Source organism: Salmo salar, chromosome 24, assembly GCF_965601325.2.
Source record: "Salmo salar chromosome 24, fSalSal1, whole genome shotgun sequence".
Taxonomy (NCBI): Eukaryota; Metazoa; Chordata; class Actinopteri; order Salmoniformes; family Salmonidae; genus Salmo; species Salmo salar.
Genome location: NC_138314.1, coordinates 19,563,845 through 19,581,559, shown reverse-complemented (window position 1 = coordinate 19,581,559; position 17,715 = coordinate 19,563,845). Strand labels below are relative to the sequence as shown.

General features: G+C 44.5%; 1 protein-coding gene across 9 annotated transcripts in view; it reads right to left on the bottom strand.

Annotated features, from left to right (window-relative positions):
- The window catches only part of LOC106585282 (CAP-Gly domain-containing linker protein 1), a 49,800-nt gene that overhangs the window by 17,004 nt on the left and 15,081 nt on the right, over positions 1 to 17,715 (bottom strand). For 7 of the 9 annotated variants that reach the window (XM_014171342.3, XM_082968559.1, XM_014171348.3 and 4 more), the window contains 15 exons: positions 16,466 to 16,745; positions 15,360 to 15,880; positions 14,387 to 14,511; positions 13,987 to 14,203; positions 13,627 to 13,824; positions 13,016 to 13,107; positions 12,642 to 12,702; positions 10,262 to 10,366; positions 6,867 to 7,775; positions 6,484 to 6,600; positions 6,120 to 6,177; positions 5,750 to 5,833; positions 2,778 to 2,934; positions 1,590 to 1,734; positions 1,089 to 1,370 (listed from right to left, as the gene is read on the bottom strand). In XM_014171342.3, the coding sequence (XP_014026817.1) occupies positions 1,089 to 1,370; positions 1,590 to 1,734; positions 2,778 to 2,934; positions 5,750 to 5,833; positions 6,120 to 6,177; positions 6,484 to 6,600; positions 6,867 to 7,775; positions 10,262 to 10,366; positions 12,642 to 12,702; positions 13,016 to 13,107; positions 13,627 to 13,824; positions 13,987 to 14,203; positions 14,387 to 14,511; positions 15,360 to 15,880; positions 16,466 to 16,556 (3,162 nt within the window). In that variant the 5' untranslated portion in view covers positions 16,557 to 16,745. The remainder of the gene's footprint in view (positions 1 to 1,088; positions 1,371 to 1,589; positions 1,735 to 2,777; positions 2,935 to 5,749; positions 5,834 to 6,119; positions 6,178 to 6,483; positions 6,601 to 6,866; positions 7,776 to 10,261; positions 10,367 to 12,641; positions 12,703 to 13,015; positions 13,108 to 13,626; positions 13,825 to 13,986; positions 14,204 to 14,386; positions 14,512 to 15,359; positions 15,881 to 16,465; positions 16,746 to 17,715) is intronic. The other 2 variants (XM_082968558.1, XM_082968557.1) reach the window with 2 other exon arrangements.

Here is a 17,715-nt window from a genome sequence, read left to right as displayed (position 1 = left end):
GCTTGTGCTTGAGAGAATGTTTATGAGACCTGTGTTAATTAAGCAGTAAGGCCCGAGGAGGTGTGGTATATGGCCAATATACGTTGGTAACCAGTTTATAATAGCAATAAGGCACATCGGGGGGTGTGTGATATATGGCCAATATACCACAGCTAAGGGCTGTTCTTTGGCACAACGCAACGCGGAGTGCTAGGAAACAGCCTTTAGCCGTGGTATATTGGCCATATATCACACCCCCCCCGATGTGCCTTATTGCTATTATAAACTGGTTACCAACATAATTAGAGCAATGTTTTGTCACACCCATGGTATACGATCTGATATACCAAGACTTTCGGCCAATCAACATTCAGGGTTTGAACCACCCAGTTTAGAATTTGCTATAATGCCTGCTACATTATTAGTGAATATGCATTATGCATGGTTATGGTTAAATTTGTTACAAAATGGGCATTTTTATAGACAGACCTGAAATCCAGATCAGTGATTATTGCAACAACAAAAAAAGCAGGTACAACTATTTTGATCAAATCAATACATTATTAGTGGGTCTTATGGTTATGGAAGGCATATATTCAGCTTAGGTATAATTTCAAAAGCTCTGAATTCGTTAGATTATTGCTGACTGTCTTAAATGCAGTGTTTTTTACCTTTAATTGAACAACAAAGCTTATATGTCGTGAATCGCCGATAAATTTGAAAACAATTGAGATATGCGTTTTAGGTCATATCGCCCAGCCCTAATTAGAAGTGAGGTGGTCTAATTATTATCAAGTGCACATCCATCCTGACCATAGACCACTTAAGGTAGCACTTTTATTTACTTGGAAACTACATGGTAAAATGGTCAATTACACAATAATAACCATGTCATTTCTGTACCGTAAAATAAAGCGCTACCAACCTCTCATAGAAAGTGGATGGGAACATACTTGAAAAAAGTTCTCACAAAAAACGTCAGTCAACCTAAAGCAACATAACTACAAAGCAGTCAAAATTGTCATTAGGGTAGATTTTTGTACCAAAAGAGAGCTCCTCCTGAGAACTTAAAACATGGTGGTCCTGATAATGATATGGTGGGTGCTCACCTGGGCTTTCTCCTTGTAAGGCTGCAGCTCGGCCACCAGCCTCTCCAGCTCCTGGGCCTTCTCCCTGGAGACACTCAGCTCCTGCTTGGTCTGGTCAACCTGACCCTGCAGCTCCTTGAGCTGCTTGGCATGGTGCTCTGAGGCCTGAGACAGGGCTTTCTGCTGGGAGGTCTGCAGCTCCTTGAGCTGCTTGGCATGGTGCTCTGAGGCCTGAGACAGGGCTTTCTGCTGGGAGGTCTGCAGCTCCTTGGCCTGGGCCTCACCCTGGAGCAAACTCTTCTCCTACACACAACATAAAGAGGGCAAGAGTAGCTAACAACATCAATCATTTGCTGTTTAAAAGGGGGAAAGTGGTAGAGTGAGGTATTCAGTGTTTATGGTAGAGACAGTAAAAAGTATATTCCTGAGAAGAAAAATGTATGCTGTTTTACAACAAACATCTAGTCATCTACTTTATCCCGACCATCGACATCTCAAAGCCTTCACTGGGTTGTCACTCACCAGTTGTGTGATCTTCTCCTGCAGGTTGCTTAGCTGACCCTGATGCTCCTGCTCCTTCCGGGCCACTTCCTGTTGTTGTTGCTCCTCAGAATGTGCTCTCTGCTCCTTGTCCTCTGCAAGTTGAGTCTGTAAGTCTTCCAGCTTCCTAGGTAAGGGGGAGGAGGGGGAGAGGGGGTGACTCTCTGACCAAGTGAGACAGATGGCATTCAAACAAACCGGGGATTCATTGTAGGGGGCAGATTCAAATGTTTTTGGACAGAAAATGATGAACTGAAAACCAGGGTGATGGAAAGGTCAAACCTGCTTTAAGGATAATAATAACAACCCATGAAAACTACAGGATCATGGCAAGTTTAGTCAATAAATAAGTGATTATACACCGAGTATACCAAACATTAAGAACACCTTACTAATATTGAGTTGCACTACCCCACCCCCACACTGGAAACTGAAAAGCGTGAAAAACCCAGGAGCGTTGCAGTTCTTGACACAAACCATTGTGCATGACACCTACTACCATACCCTGTTCAAAGACACTTCAATATTTAATCTTGCCCATTCACCCTCTGAACAGAACACATATCAATCAATCAAATGTATTTATAAAGCCCTTCTTACATCAGCCGATGTCACAAAGTGCTGTACAGAATCCCAGCCTAAAACCCCAAACAGCAAGCAATGCAGATGTAGACACACAGTGGCTAGGAAAAACTCCCTAGAAAGGCAGGAACCTAGGAAGAAACCTAGAGAGGAACCAGGCTCTGAGGGGTGGCCAGTCCTCTTCTGGCTGTGCCAGGTGGAGATTATAACAGAACATGGTTAAGATGTTCAAACGTTCATAGATGACCAGCAGGGTCATACAATCAATTGTCTCAAGGCTTAAAAATCCTTCTTTAACCTGTCTCCTCCCCTTCATCTACACTGGTTGAAGTGGATTTAACAAGTGATATCAATAAGGGATCATAGCTTTCACCTGGATTCACCTGGTCAGTCTATGTCATGGAAAGAGCAGGTGTTCTTAATGTTTTGTATACTCAGTGCATGTTCGACGGTTTTGTGCATCGTTGTCACACGCTCATTAAATATTGTCACTAGCGGTTAACCTGATTGTCGACGGTGAAAGTAAGCCAATCTATTTGCATACGTTTGAGAACACCTTTGTTCGTGACATTTCATTTCATTGTGTACCTTTCTTTCTGAGTGAGGTCTTCATTCATTTTGGTAAGCTGTGCTGAACTGTCGCCTGATGACTTCATCATGTCTGAAATGTCACTTTGAAGCTTGGCCTTGTCGTTTACGACCTGATCAAGTTTCTCCTCTCCAGCCTTTAGCTTCCTCTCCAGCCCTGGGTCAGAGGAAAACATCATTCAGTCAGGGGTTACAAGCCTCAGTCCACATACACAATCACTAGTGATGGGGGGGTTACAGTTGCATATCGCAATATTATTTTGGACGATATTATATTGATACTTTGACTCCCAAGTATTGATCTGTAAAAAAAATGCATATGATGTGCTAGGTAGCGTTAGCTAGCATTAGTCAGCTGTACTAGCTTTTTCTCCATCTTCTTTTTAAATAGTGAGCCAATGTTTTCAGCACTTATTTCCATGACTGATCAAAACTCATTTTCTCATGCTCTCTCGTCTCTCTGCAGCAGAAATATAGTGAGCAATGTGTTTGGATCATCAAATTGCAATACAATCGCAGTATTGAATCGCAAGAATCGTGAGAATCTGCACTGTTGGTTAAGGGCTTGTAAGTAGCATTTCACAGTAAGGTCTACACTTGTTGTATTCGGCCCATGTGACAAATAAAGTTATTTAATTTGATTCGCAATACATATCGTATCGGCACCAAAGTATCGCAATAATATCGTATCGTGAGGTCCATTGCAATTCCCAGCCCTAACAAGCTAACATACTGTATCAGTGCATTTATATTTTCCAACGGGCCTATACATTTGGGTGAGGTTTTATTCTCGCCTCAGTAGCCTCGTATCACTGCCCCCCCCAAAAAAATTTAAAATCTAGTGTTCAGCGAAATAACAATGTCAAATACAGGTAGCCTAGTTGAATAATTAACATCCAATCACATTAACCATTACTCTCTTGACCAAACATTTAGAAACGTGACAATTTGAAAAATAAGCCACGGGAGTTTTTTGAGCGACAATAAAGACGACTTACAAGCATAAAAGCAACAGATACCATTAATAAGAAGGGACTAGAAGCGTCTTATATGGTGAGCTACCGAGTGGCTAGGGCAGGCAAGCCCCAAACTATTGTGGAGGACTTAATTCTTCCTGCTGCCGTGGATATGGCTGGGTCAATGCTGGGGGAAAAGGCCCAAATAACTATACAGACAATGTCTTCATCAAACAACACTTTCACGCATTATTGACATGGCAGGAGATGTTTTGAAACAATTACTGCTTCGCATACAAGCCAGTGAATTCTATGCGTTACAGCTGGATGAGTCAACAGACGTGGCGGGCCTGGCACAGCTCCTGGTATATGTCCGTTACGTTTATGGGGTCAATTAAGGAAAACATCCTCTTCTGCAAACCACTGGAAACCAGGACAGCATGAGAGGATATTTTTAAAGTATTGGACAGCTTTTGTGACATCAAATGGAGTTTGGTGGTCAAGACGTGTTGGTATCTGTACTGATGGCGCAAAAGCCATGACTGGGAGACATAGTGAAGTGGTAATGCACGTGCAAGCAGTTGCTCCCGACGCCACTTGGGTAGACTGCAGCATCCACCGAGAGGCTCTTGCTGCCAAGGGAATGCCTGACAGCTTGAAAGACATTTTGGACACTACAGTGAAACATGGTTAACTCTGTTAAAGCAAGGCCCCTGAACTCTAGTGTATTTTCTGCACTATGTAATGATATGGGCAGCGACCATGTAACACTTTTACAACATACAGAAGTGTGCTGGTTATCAAGGGCCAAAGTATTGACACTTTTTTTTAAATTGAGAGACGAGCTTAAAGTCTTCTTTACTGACCATCATTTTCACTTGTCTGACTGATTGCATGATGACGACTTTCTCAAATAACTGGCCTATCTGGGTGATGTTTTTTCTCGCCTGAATGATCTGAATCTAGGATTACTGGGACTCTCCGCAACTATATTCAATGTGCGGGACAAAATTGAGGCTAAGATTAAGAAGTCGGAGCTCTTCTCTGTCTGCATTAACAAGGACAACAACACAGGTCTTTCCATCATTGTATGATTTTTTTTTGTGTTCAAATGAACTCAAGCTTACGGACAATGTCAAATGTGATATAGCGAAGCACCTGAGTGAGTTGGGTGCACAATTACTCAGGTACTTTCCTGAAACGGATGACACAAACAACTGGATTCATTATCCCTTTCATGACCTGCCTCCAGTCCACTTACTGATATCTGAACAATAGAGCCTCATTGAAATTGCAACAAGGGGTTCTGTGAGAATTACATTTTATCAGAAGCCACTGCCAGATTTCTGGATTGGGCTGCGCTCAGAGTATCCTGCCTTGGCAAATCGCGCTGTTAAAACACTGATGCCCTTTGCAACCACGTACCTATGTGATAGTGGATTCTCAGCCCTCACTAGCATGAAAACTAAAATGATTTAAGACAGACTCTCTCCAATACAACCCAACATTGCAAAGTTATGTGCATCCTTTCAAGCACACCCTTCTCATTAACCTGTGGTGAGTTATTCACAATTTTCGATGAACAAATAAAGTTTTATATGTAAGATGGTTAAATAAAGAGAAAAATTGTTGATGATTATTATTATATTATTATTTGTGCCCTGGTCCTATAAGAGCTCTTTGTCACTTCCCATGAGCCGGGTTGTGACAAAAACTCACACTCATTCTTATGTTTAATAAATGTATCGTATAGTGTGTGTGTGGCAGGCTTACAATAATGGCAGAAAACCTTTGAGAGTGCGCTGACCCTGGTGCTAGAGGGGGTACGCAGCTGGAGGTTGAACGTTTGAAGGGGTACGGGACTATAAAAAGTTTGGGAACCACTATCTACCAGAAACACTACAACAACAAAAGGGCAGGTTTGGAGACCCCTGGTGTAGGTCACACAACAATGTATGTAGGGAGAAGCTGTGTGTACTGTAAGTTAAGAAACACAGCGCTGGCCAATGTTCTAACCTGCAAGTTGGCTTCTAAGAGCCTCTGATTCGGTGGAGAGCGATGTGCACTGCTCTTCTTTTTCGCCAAGCTTCTGAAGCAACTCTGAAAGAGAGAATTAAGAGACTGACACTATTAGCTTGCATCATTCAAGCGCTTAGCACCATGCAGCACAAATACATGTACTAATCTACTGTGTACTGCCTGGCCCTGTGGACCAATATAATACATAATTTTTTATAAAAACCACATCATTCAATTAGCTTGAAGTCAACATTTTGTCTCTAGGAATATGATACGCCTTGCTGATAAAAACACGTAACCCAAGTCATAAGAAAACAAAGACTAACGTTACAGGAACAACATGGACCAGGACCAACAATATATTTACCTTGCATAGTTTGTGTTGACTTAGTCTGATCGTCTGTGCTTTCTGACAGTTTTTGTTTCTGAGGAAATAAAACTTTGATGAATACATCCGTGCATGCGTTAGTCAGAAAAGTATTCCATGACAATCCTCAAAATGGTTGCCAATTACTAATGTTATACACAAGTTTCATCATAAGTGTATAACTGAAAGTCTACCTATAGGCAGACACTTTGTATCATTCCCATGAAAACAAAAAGCTAGCATTTCAATACTATGCTCTTCCTTACCTGAGCTTACCTTAAGCCCTACAGTCCCATCAGTCATGCAAGGCCACCCACTCCTATTCCCTGGCTCCTCACCACCCCACATAAGCGCTAATACTCACCAGGTTGCCCAGCTCTTGCTCCAGAGAGCCCGTGTTCTGCTGCACAGAGGTCAGGCTCTGCTGCAAGGAGAGTATCTCCTGCTGCCTGCCCTCCAGCTCAGAGCTCAACTCACTGACCTACAGCCACAGGCCAGGGCGTGACACCATGGACATGGAGGACATTTTGGGGGGGGAATGAATGAGTGACATTATGAATATAAAGGACAAACTAAAAATGAATCTAATTAAAACAAAGTAATGACTTTGAAGGTAAGGGTAAATCATAACATGACATACCAGTTGTATTTATTTCATGCCTATATTTCTGGAAAACTCACATGGACGTAAAATAGAAACTGGATACGGTCATGGACAATGGGAGGATGGTATGGGTATGGACCTACCTTGTTGCCCTGTGAGCAAGCTTGTCTCTGGGCCTCCTCCAGCTGGGTCCTCAGACTCTGGAGCTCTTGGTTACCTTGGCCTGCCTGGGAGCGCAGAGCCTCCATAGCTGCCACCTGCTCCTGGACCTCCTTGGCCCTGTCCTGGGTCTGCTGGACTAGCTTGGCCTCCTGCTCCTCCAGTTCCTTTACCTTCAGCTCAGCAGTGTGCAGTTTGACTAGCACATCCTCCATCTCCACCAGGTGCTGCTCCTCAGCACTCTCCACACTGGACCGCAGGCTCTCCTCCAGGCGCTCCTTCTCCTCTGACATGACCAGCAGCTGTTTGTTGAGCTCCCCCGTCTCCCGTGCCCGGGCTGCAGCCTCTGCCTCACACCTGGCCCCAGCCTCTTCCAGTGCCTGCTTGTGCTCCACCTTCAGCCTCTCCAGGGCACTCTTGGTCTCCACCAGCTCTGTCACCTGGGAGCCAGCCCCTTTGCTGAAGGAAACCTTCATCTCCTCCATGGCCTGCTGGTGTGAGGTGATGGCAGATTCCAGCTTAGAGCTCCACAGCTCTATGACGTCTGCATTCTCCTTCTCGTTCTGGCTGACGCGCAGCTTCAACTGCTCGTTGTCAGTGGAAATCTTGGTGGATGACACTTGGAGCTGGGCCATTGCCTCACTGTGTGCCTTCTCCTCCGCTGCCAGCTTCTCCCTCATCCTGGCAAGCTCAACCCGTTGCTGGTCTTCCTGAGAAGCCAGCTGAGCCCTCAGAGAGCTCACCTCCTCCAGGAGAGGGGAGGTAGTGGAGTCAGAGCCCTCTGACTCTTGCTGGGCCTCCAGACGCAGCCGCAGGTCATCCACCTCCCTGGTCCTCAGCACCAGGTCCCTCTCCAGCTCCATTATGCGGGACTTCTCTGAAACCGTGGCCACCTATGGGACGGCACAACTCTGGCTCAAACAAAACTGTGTTCTTCAACTTTTGGAAACATTGTGATTGTACATGTACTGACAGGAAAAAACGTGTAGCTGTTGAATGCCCCTGCCATCAGACAGGTCTACGGGGAGGAATCTTTTTCAAAGAGGGTCCTATACAAACAGATGTCCACCATAGTTGCAGTAGTAGCGCAAAGCAAGTAAACAGTTACATAGGATGCCTACAGTTCAAATATTACACTGCTCTCTAGTGGATATAAAATGAAATCATATCATTCCTCACACGTGTATTGAACTACGCTCCCCAAGTGCTGCAGCATGCAGCATCTACTGGTTTTCATCCTTACCTTTTAATCAGGGGTCGATTTAGACCAGAATAAAACCAGATAGACTTTCTCGCCAACTAATGATATCAACCTATTAATTAAGTACCGGGGGAAAAGAAAACCAGTAGACTACGGCTGTTGAGAATGGCAGTTGAATACCCTTGCATTGGCTGACACCCCTGAGGGAAGCACAGAAGAATTGCTAAGGGATGGGAGTAGGAGAGAGACTTACAAGAGGCGGGGGATACTAGATGGGCAGGGCAATTGGGGCTTGTAGGATTGGGGGGGTGGGACAAAGGACCACTGGGAATAAGGGATGGTTGTATATAGGGGTGCTGTCTGGCTACCATGTGCTAACAGCAAAGTCGTTGAGACTGCTAACTGTGAGCAGCGGAACACATGGAGAAAGAGGCAAAAGAATCAGACGGCTTTGCCGTTCTCTGGCTAAAACCTAATCTAAAAAGAACAGAATTGTTGTATAGTTAAACTAAAAGTATAGTAAAAAAAATAACCCTGATGTTTTCAAGTGTTTTCAGTGACAGCAGTAAAGTGGTTAAGACTGCTGTACTGGTGACACACAGGAATGTGAATGGTTCATGTTTGACAAAATGGGAAGAAAATGAAAGCCTGCATAAGATGCTGCATATTATAAAGCAACTTTGACATTGGTTCTTGGAACAACAGATAAGGCCAATAGATAATATTAGTTGCTAGCAAGTAAAAAGATTATACAACTACACCATTCAATGTTTGCTCAGTGACATTCAAATGCAGCTACAGTGCCTTCAGAAAGTATTCATACCCCGACTTATTCCACTTTGTTGTTACAACCCAAATTGTTCTTTCACCCATCTACACACAATACCCCATAATGACAGTAAAAACATGTTTTTAGAAATTTTTTCAAATGTATTGAAAATGAAATACAGAAATCACATTTACATAAGTATTCACACCCCTGAGTCAGCGATTAAAGCTGTTAGTCTTTCTGGGTAAGTCTAAGAGCTTTGCACACCTGGATTGTACAATATTTGCACATTATTCTTTAAAAAAATATTCTAGCTCTGTCAAGTTGATCATTGCTAGACAGCCATTTATAAGTCTAACCATAGATGTTTAAGCCGATTTCAGTCAAAACAGTAACTAGGCCGCTCAGAAACATTCAATGTCATCTTGGCAAGCAACTCCAGTGTATATTTGGCCTTGAGTTTAAGGTTATTGTCCTGCTGAAAGGTGAATTTGTCTCCCAGTGTCTGTTGGAAAGCAGACTGAACCAAGCTTTCCTCTAGGATTTTGCTTAGCTCTATTCTATTTATTTTTATCCCCCCAAAAAACTCCCTAGTCCTTGCCGATGACAAGCATACCCATAACATGATGCAGCCACCACCAAGCTTGAAAATATGAAGAGTAGTATTTGCCACATTTTTTAAAGTTTTATTTTAGTGCCTTATTGCAAACAGGATGCATATTTTTGAATTGTTTTATTCTGTACAGGCTTCCGTTTCACTTTATTATTTAGGTTAGTATTGTGGAATAACTCCAATGTTGTTGATTCATCCTCACTTCTCCCCCATCACAGCCATTAAAACTCTGCAACTTACAGATAATTGTATTTGTGGAGTTCAAATATGAGGTAGTCATTCAAAAATCACATTAAACACTATAATGGCACACAGAGTGAGTCCATGCAACTTTTGACTTATTATGAAAATGTGTTTACTCCTGAACTTATTTAGGCTAGCCATAACAAAGGGGATGAATACTTATTGACTCAAGAAATTTCAGCTTTTCATTTTTAATTCATTTGTAAAAACTTCTCAAAACATAATTCCACTTTGACATTATACAGTTATTGTGTGTAGGCCAGTGACCAAAAAAAATCTAAATTTAATCGATTTTAAATTCAGGCTGTAACAGAACAAGGTGTGAAAAAAGTCAAGGGGTGTGAATACTTTCTGAAGGCACTGTAAATATTGACTCCTACCGTTCCCAACCCTCTAAGGCAGAAAAGGTCAGAAAAACAGCATATGGAAGCCAGTGCTACAGGTATCTGGAGATCCTCTGTACCCCATCCCAAGATTTTCAACATTACCCTGGCCCCATCCCCACTCCACCCCTCTTTCTAAACGCAGAACTATGTAGAGCAAGATCCATTACCCTAGTGTCTTCTAACTCTCTCTGGAGTTTCTCAGCTTTGGTCTTTTCAAAGAGCAGGCTCTGTTCAAGCTCCTTAATGTGGGCATGCTCCAGTTTGGTCTGCGTCTGTTAGTAAAGAAGGGAGAGGAAGAGAACACAACCAGTGCCACTATCACATGCCAGCCCAACACAGAGAGGAAGAGGGAGGTGGGAAGATCTGCGGGTGGGTGGAGGAGGGTGTGGAGGGAGGTGGAGTGGGGATATGGAGGGGAAGGGTACCCCATGCCTAGCACAGGTGAGCATTGGGGATGTTGCTGAAGGAAGGTGATATGAGGATATGGGAGAAGGAGCAAGGGAAATGGGGAGATGTGTTATGCTTATGGGTATGCAGAGGAATACATGCAGAATGACCTGGTGAACCACGACAGGGACAGACTATGAAGGAATGCATAGAGTCATGTGTGAACTGAGTGAGTGAGCTGGCAAATGAGTGAAAATCTAAATGGACGAGACCCCCCCGCTTTACTCCATGACATGGAAGGCCTTCATGCACAGAAAAGGGACAGCAACTCTGCTCTCTTTTGTGATTTCTCCCATTTGTAAAGATCACTGATCAGTAGATCAATAAAGAAATACCAAAAAACCATGTACATTTATAAACAACTTAGAACAGACAAAATCAGTAAACACTGTAGAATATGGGGCAAAACATATAAAATGGACTAGTACTCTTATAATGTAGGCCCCACCCTCTGATAAACACCTCCCCCCTCCCAAAACGGATACATTAAGTTTAATATTAAGGTTAAAATGCCCCTAATAATTCAATGCTACCAAGTGCAGAACATTTACTTTGGATTTCAACAGATTGCAATGGGAAGGTCAGAGGTCAAGCCTGTGACTAGGCTGTGAGATGGTGGAGGGGAGCATCTCCAGTGGTTCCATGCTTAGCACTGGGCCAACATGACGGACAGGGGGAGGAGAGGAAACAGAAGCAGTAACATCACTGATTGAAGTAGGTAGAGGACAACATTAGTACACCATCAACTGTTGCCGAGTTGGTTTGGTTTAAGGGTTTTTTGTAAGTTTGTTTTTAAAAGCTGCATGCATGTGCTTAATACATTTGTTGCAGTAATTAGTACACAGACCGTTAGTACGCAAACAAAATAAGATAAAAAAAGGGGTTTTACTTCTAACCCTGTGGCACTCATTTTTAAAGATAACGTTTGTAGTGGAATGCCTTCAGGGTAATTGGGATGGTCCCGATTGTAGTGGCACTGTGGGATAGATAATGACAAATCATGTTCATGTTAACAGCCACCCTGAGCCCACTTGCTTCCGAGTCTCTGCTCCGTAACCAAAGATATGGGTTGCCAAGGGAGAGGCAGAAATAGTTTGTTGTTTTCCCCCAAAATTGCCCACCTTTCCTCATTCCCATCAAATAGAACTAGAGATATGTGTTGGGGAACAACACTGTGCTAACCTTAGTCTGATGTACCACTGGTATTTTCTAATTTCTTACATAGTCATGAAATGAGAAAGACCTCCAGATTTGTGCAGATCGGCCTGAGAAAGGCACTGCGCAAATTTGGAATAGTAGTTTGGGGGCGTTATTTGTAGATCAGCGAGTCTGCGCAGTGCCATGCTCAGGCTGACCCTCTACAATGCGCAGTAGCATGACTTCATGGATACTAGAAGAGCATGAGAGCCAGGCTCAGTCAGATCTGATTCTGACACAACCCTGCTCCATGTGGGAATGGATGACCTTGCTGTCACTTGTGAGTGCCATCAGCACCATAGAGAGAATGAGATTTCAGTCAGAGTCTCATTTTACAGGGCATATGAGATGGCTGTGGGCAGTGGGCAGGACGGATCTCTGGTCTACGTAGACAGACAGGAGAGAATATGTAATGCTCAGTCCTTGGCATACTAGACTAAGGAGATGTCACTGATCACTACCCTGCCAACTTAGAATCCCAAGCCGGAGGCCAAACTGTTGACCTAATGCATACAGAGTATCTAAATAGTGACCTTCGGTAAGATATATTAATTCCTTACGTTAGAAACTATAAGGCACATTCTGCACCACTCTAACCTCAGGGATCGGGAGCAGGGATGTTGCAGAGTGACTTAATTCCAGAGAGGAAATCCAGTCTGCATTGTCATCAAAACGCTTTACCTCGAAATGTCCCAATTTGACAAGACAGGAAGTTTCAACGGCAGTCCTGATGAGCGTTGGTGTACTTCTGATACACCTCAGCATCAAAGTGATTCATTCCAGTCGCTTAGGGGCAGATTTCGACTCGAGATAGGGGCATGTGAATCAAAGATTCTACTCTGTGCATACAAAGGAAAGCCGTATACATATTTCTGGAGTGTGTGTAGAACAGTGTGTGTTTACCTCCAGATCGCCTTTGGTAATGCAAGCTTCCTCCACGCGAAACTGAAGGTCCTCCACCTTTCTATCACACAGAGGACACTTCATATTATAGTTCAGAAACATTGAACACAAGAGGTCTGAAAAGGAATCATGGGTCAAGAGGTCTGAAAAAGGGTTTCAAATCTGAACATGGAATCAAATTCTAGGTTCTAAATTCAACACTCCACTGTGGAGATTGGATACGCATACTTCATCTGCCCCCCCCATTTTCCTTTTGTGATACTGTGCTGATAATCTTCGAAACACATATTTCCACCATCAGAACATAGTTATACCCATAGTAAGACCCCATGCCCCCAGGTCTCTTGTCACCCCACACCCCTCTGAAGCCTCACCTCTTCTCCTCCTCCAGCTGATTGAGCAGCTCAACCTTCTCCTTGTCAGCAGCCTCCACCAGGGTGCGTAACTGGTCCATCTTGGCCTCCATCTTCACATGATACACATGAATATGCATTCATTAAACAGGTCATGAATATAGGTCCTGAGACACCCAAGAAAAAACTATATTATTATTATCAAGGCAGCTATCATAAGGTGAATCCACCAATTTGTAAGTCGCTCTGGATAAGAGCGTCTGCTAAATGACTTAAATGTAAAACACAATCCTGTTTTTTATTTTACAGTGTTGAGCATTGACAGCAGATGGCAGTGCAGAGGTTTATGTGATATGAGTGTTTGATTGAGGTACAGCACTAAGGTGTTTTCATGGCGCCAGGTTTGTCATTGTCATGCATGACATAATACACTTTCGCTAATGAGAGTTCCAACACTGGAACGTCCTGGATCTCATCTGTGGGGAATGTGTGTGTAAATAATCCTGAGGGCGAACCTTGTATGCTGTGTGTGTGTGTGTGTGTGTGGTGTGTGTGTGTGTGTGTGTGTACATCATGACAGGGGACGTATGTGTGTGTGTATGCATAAGCCATAAGGGGGAGTGTGTATTGACCTGTTCCTGGTCATCTCTCAGCAGGGTCAGTTCCTGCTCCACCTCGCCCACATGGGTGGTTGCCTTGGCCACCTCTGCCCTCTCCATGTCCCGCTCCGCCATCAGCTGCTCGATGTGCTGCTGCTTCTCCTTCAGCACCTCCTGAACTGCTGTGGTGCCAGAGATCTTCCTTGAGTACCGTGATGACGTTTCTGTCAGCTGTGGTAGGGGCCCGGAGAAGAGTGTTTAAGACTGGTGAATTGGGGGATGGAGTTCTTCCAGACAAGACCCAATTAAAGAACAGACATCTTGTTTACACTGCAGGTGTGTACGTGTGTGCACTTATGTGTGTGCGTCTTTGAGTGTGCACGTGTTTCTCACCAGGCCTGTGCGACTGGGCTTGGCGCTGACAGAGGAGGTCACAGAGCTCATGGAGCTGATGGAGGAGGTGCTGGGGCTGCGCTTCAGGCCTGAGGGCGTGGCCACCACCTTCCGCACCGTGGTCTTTGCCTTGGCCGGCGTGGTGGAGGGGAAGCCGATGCGCGTGACCTTGTGGACCGGGGCAAACAGGCCATACTTGGGTTGGCACTGAAAGTATCTGGGGAAACACAAATGAAGGGCATAAGACAAATAAAACATGTCAGTGCCAACTTTTTTTCTCTACAATATATGAATAACACCCATGAGACTTGGCTGTTCTTAACTCTCTTTTATACAAATTGGTTACCAGGGAGTGGCATCTTTCTCAAGCCTGTGTGATAATCCTCTCTGGTCTGATTACCTGGTTCCTGCCACTGCCCCATCGTTCTTTCCCAGGGGCTCATCCAGTTCCACACCACACCACTCTCCCTTGGCAAAGTCCGTTTCACCAAGAAAGCGAACCACACCAGCTTTTGTGCCACCAACCTGCAGAGACAGTACAAAGAAAGAGTTTAGAAAAGCCTAATAAAAATAATACCAATAATAATTTAACTTATAGAGCACTTTTCATTACAGAAAGAATATCCACGCGCCTAGAGGGTAACTAGCTTGGCTTGCAATAAAACCACTAAGGTTTATAATCAGCATTTACTTTTCCAATTCTCTAAAGGGAGAAGTGAGAAAAGCACCCTCCCTTCAAGTGAATATTGCGAATATTTGATCTTGTATCTCCACAGACAGTTTGTTTTAGTTTGCTACTATATATGGTATTTTTGTGGACAGTCCCTGTCACATTTCCTCTGAGCATCAGTGACACACTTCCTCTCAACACAACGTGTTACACAGCCTGAAGCTGACTATGAGAGAAAGAGAGAGGGGCCTTGGCCAACACTCAGGAAGGAAGGTGCTCATAAGACAGAGCTTGGCTGTGAACCGAGTGACTATACACAGACACTGAGCTCACCGAGGCCTGTTAGAACGTACGTTCTCATTGGTCAGTGAGAAGTTGGGAGTGAGGTGGGTGGAGACTTTGTTCTGCAGACACATTCCTGAGTGATTACCATGGTGAAAGGGGTCAGTCATGTGACTCTGAGACCAGCCTGTATTTACGGCAAAGTCGCCACACAAGGGGCAAGAGCAGGGGGTGGAGCCAGGGCTTGCCCAGGGGAGAGGGGGAACATTTGAGACCAACTTGCAAAGATGAACTAGCGAGCAGTTGCAGAAAAATAAACATTCACACCTATTAACCGAACGGAATGAACCAGGCTTCAGGATAAAAGCTGCCTGATCCAAAATAACCGCTGCTTTCAAAGTGTTAATGAACTAAGCCATACCAAAACACGGTCTCCATTCTTCAGCTCCCTCTCTCCCTTCTTGACCGAGCCGGTGTCTGAGAGGTTGGAGATAGACTCGCTGTTTGTGCGTGCCAGGTTGGAGGCTGGAGTGGCGGGCATTGCAGTTGAGGCCTTCTTGACAGAGGGGGTGTGAGAGGCCAGGCTGGCGGTGGAGGGGGTGGGTGACCCAGCCCGGGATGGAGGTGCTGTCTGAGTCCCGTTGGCCTCGCCCTCTGTGTAGGACAGCTTGGAGGGGCGAGTGAATATCCCCTTCAAGGGCTCACACTGGAAGTACCGCACCCCTGCCACCGAGCCATCGTTCTTCCCAATGGGCTCATCCAACACAATGCCAGCCCACTGTCCTGGTGCAAACTGAGCATCCCCCAGGAACTGCACCACGCCAGGTTTGTTCCCATTCACCCACACCCGCTCCCCGACCTGGAAGTTCTCCCCGCCATCTTGCGTTCCCACTGCACCGCCACCTGGAGTGGACTTGTCGGCTGCGACTACTTTGGATCCGGCTGCAGGGAAACGGGTGGAAAACATCCAATTACTGCCAGTGAGCCAACTTCACTGAGCTAACAGATCTAACATGAAGGAGTTAGCTCACAGAACATGACACATTTACCTTGTTATTCAATACTTCCAAACTCTTACCCCATAGTGCCATATGTTACGTACCATCAACAATTACTGTTGCCTGATATTCTATATACAAATAAACTTGGTCAAATGTTAACAGCTGACCAATGTACAAATAATTGTTTATTGGATGACATCATGAGGTCAAACTTCACAGTCACATTTTCACATGACCTCTGCTGCAACACTTTGAAACAAAATAGCAGCACATTTCACACAGCAAGATAAAGAGCGCTGTGTCTAAAGCTTCTAGTGGACACAATTCACCCAATTTCTCCTACTAAAAAATATAGGTAATCCACCATTCAGCAGATCCAGACTGATGAAGCCGTAAAGCCCCTTTTATTGCAACCGTAAGCCGATTGATGACATCCAAGCCAGGGGTTAAGTGCTGTAGCTCCCACAGCCTGGAATGAGAAGCAGCCAGGCCATGTGAACTGCTGGTGCTGAGGAGGAGCTCTTACCAGTGGAAGGGGAGGTCTTGGTGGCTGGCGCCCCCGTCGGCCTGCCTATCTTGCTGGGTGCTTTGAGCCCGCTGGGCTTGGCTTGGCTCATGTTTCCTCTCTGTGTGCTGTGAAATCCACAGGGCCTTTCTGTCTGTCAGTGGGCGCCGGCTGACCCCAAACCATCGACGTAGTTGTGCTCAGCCTCTAAGATGACAATGCCCTCTGAGTAGCAGCACCAAAATAAATGAACCAGAAATAAAAGACAGGAAAAAGGGGTGAGGGAGGGAAAAAAAGGACCCTGTTAAGAGAAAGGAGATATATTAGTGCAACAAACAACTTTGTACAGTATGCACTTTTTAAATATTAGCCTATTTACTTTGCATAATAGACTACTAATGATAATAAACCAGCATAATAAACCACATTAAAGGAAATGGGATTTTCAACAACCATAGGCTACTTCAATTAAATGGAAAGCCAGGAGGGAGTGTTGTTCCACTGGTCCATTTTTTACTTTGTGGAAATGACTTTTCAAAACACTGGCTTCTTACATTGATTTGTTCATTTGGTTCAACTTCAGCATCATGGGTGGCACTGCCAAGGCTTATTGTTTACTATGGATTAATGGTGAGAATAGATGGGCTGAATGGTCTGTCCTCGACATTCAAATGATCTTATGTCAATGTAGGCAGTCTGTTATCGCAACAAGCAGAATCTCTCCCCCCGTCACAGTGAGCTCTAAACTAAAAATACTCAGTCACAAGCCAGGCCACATTCAAGTGTCTCTGTGTCTGTATTTGTCACCACCATACGCAAACAAGTTCTCTCGCTTTCCCTTTCACTCTCTCACACATGCAAAGTCGATCAGTCTTCTGTATCAACGACCCCAGTACCATTCATTTGCACTCATATTCGATGTTTTGTTGTTGTTGTGAAAGACAAACAGTGTGAGGCACCTGACCAGAGCATAAATCTTTCAACACCAGACATAAAGACCCCAAGGCCCCTACTTGTCAGCCAGAGTACACTTCTTTTTTGCTCAATAACATGTTGTTCTATCCTCACGCAGTTCTTAAAAATGGGCCCATTACATTAATTTAAAGCACAATGACATCTTTCTAAATTCCTCACATTCCCACCACTAGTGCTCTGCTGTGTTAATGTGTGTTTGCCAGGGTTTACCAACCAATCAGGCCTAGCCTACAGCTCTGTCCTCATCAAGCACAACTCGTGAGTCTTGGGCCCTCCCTCTTCACCATAAACTGTAG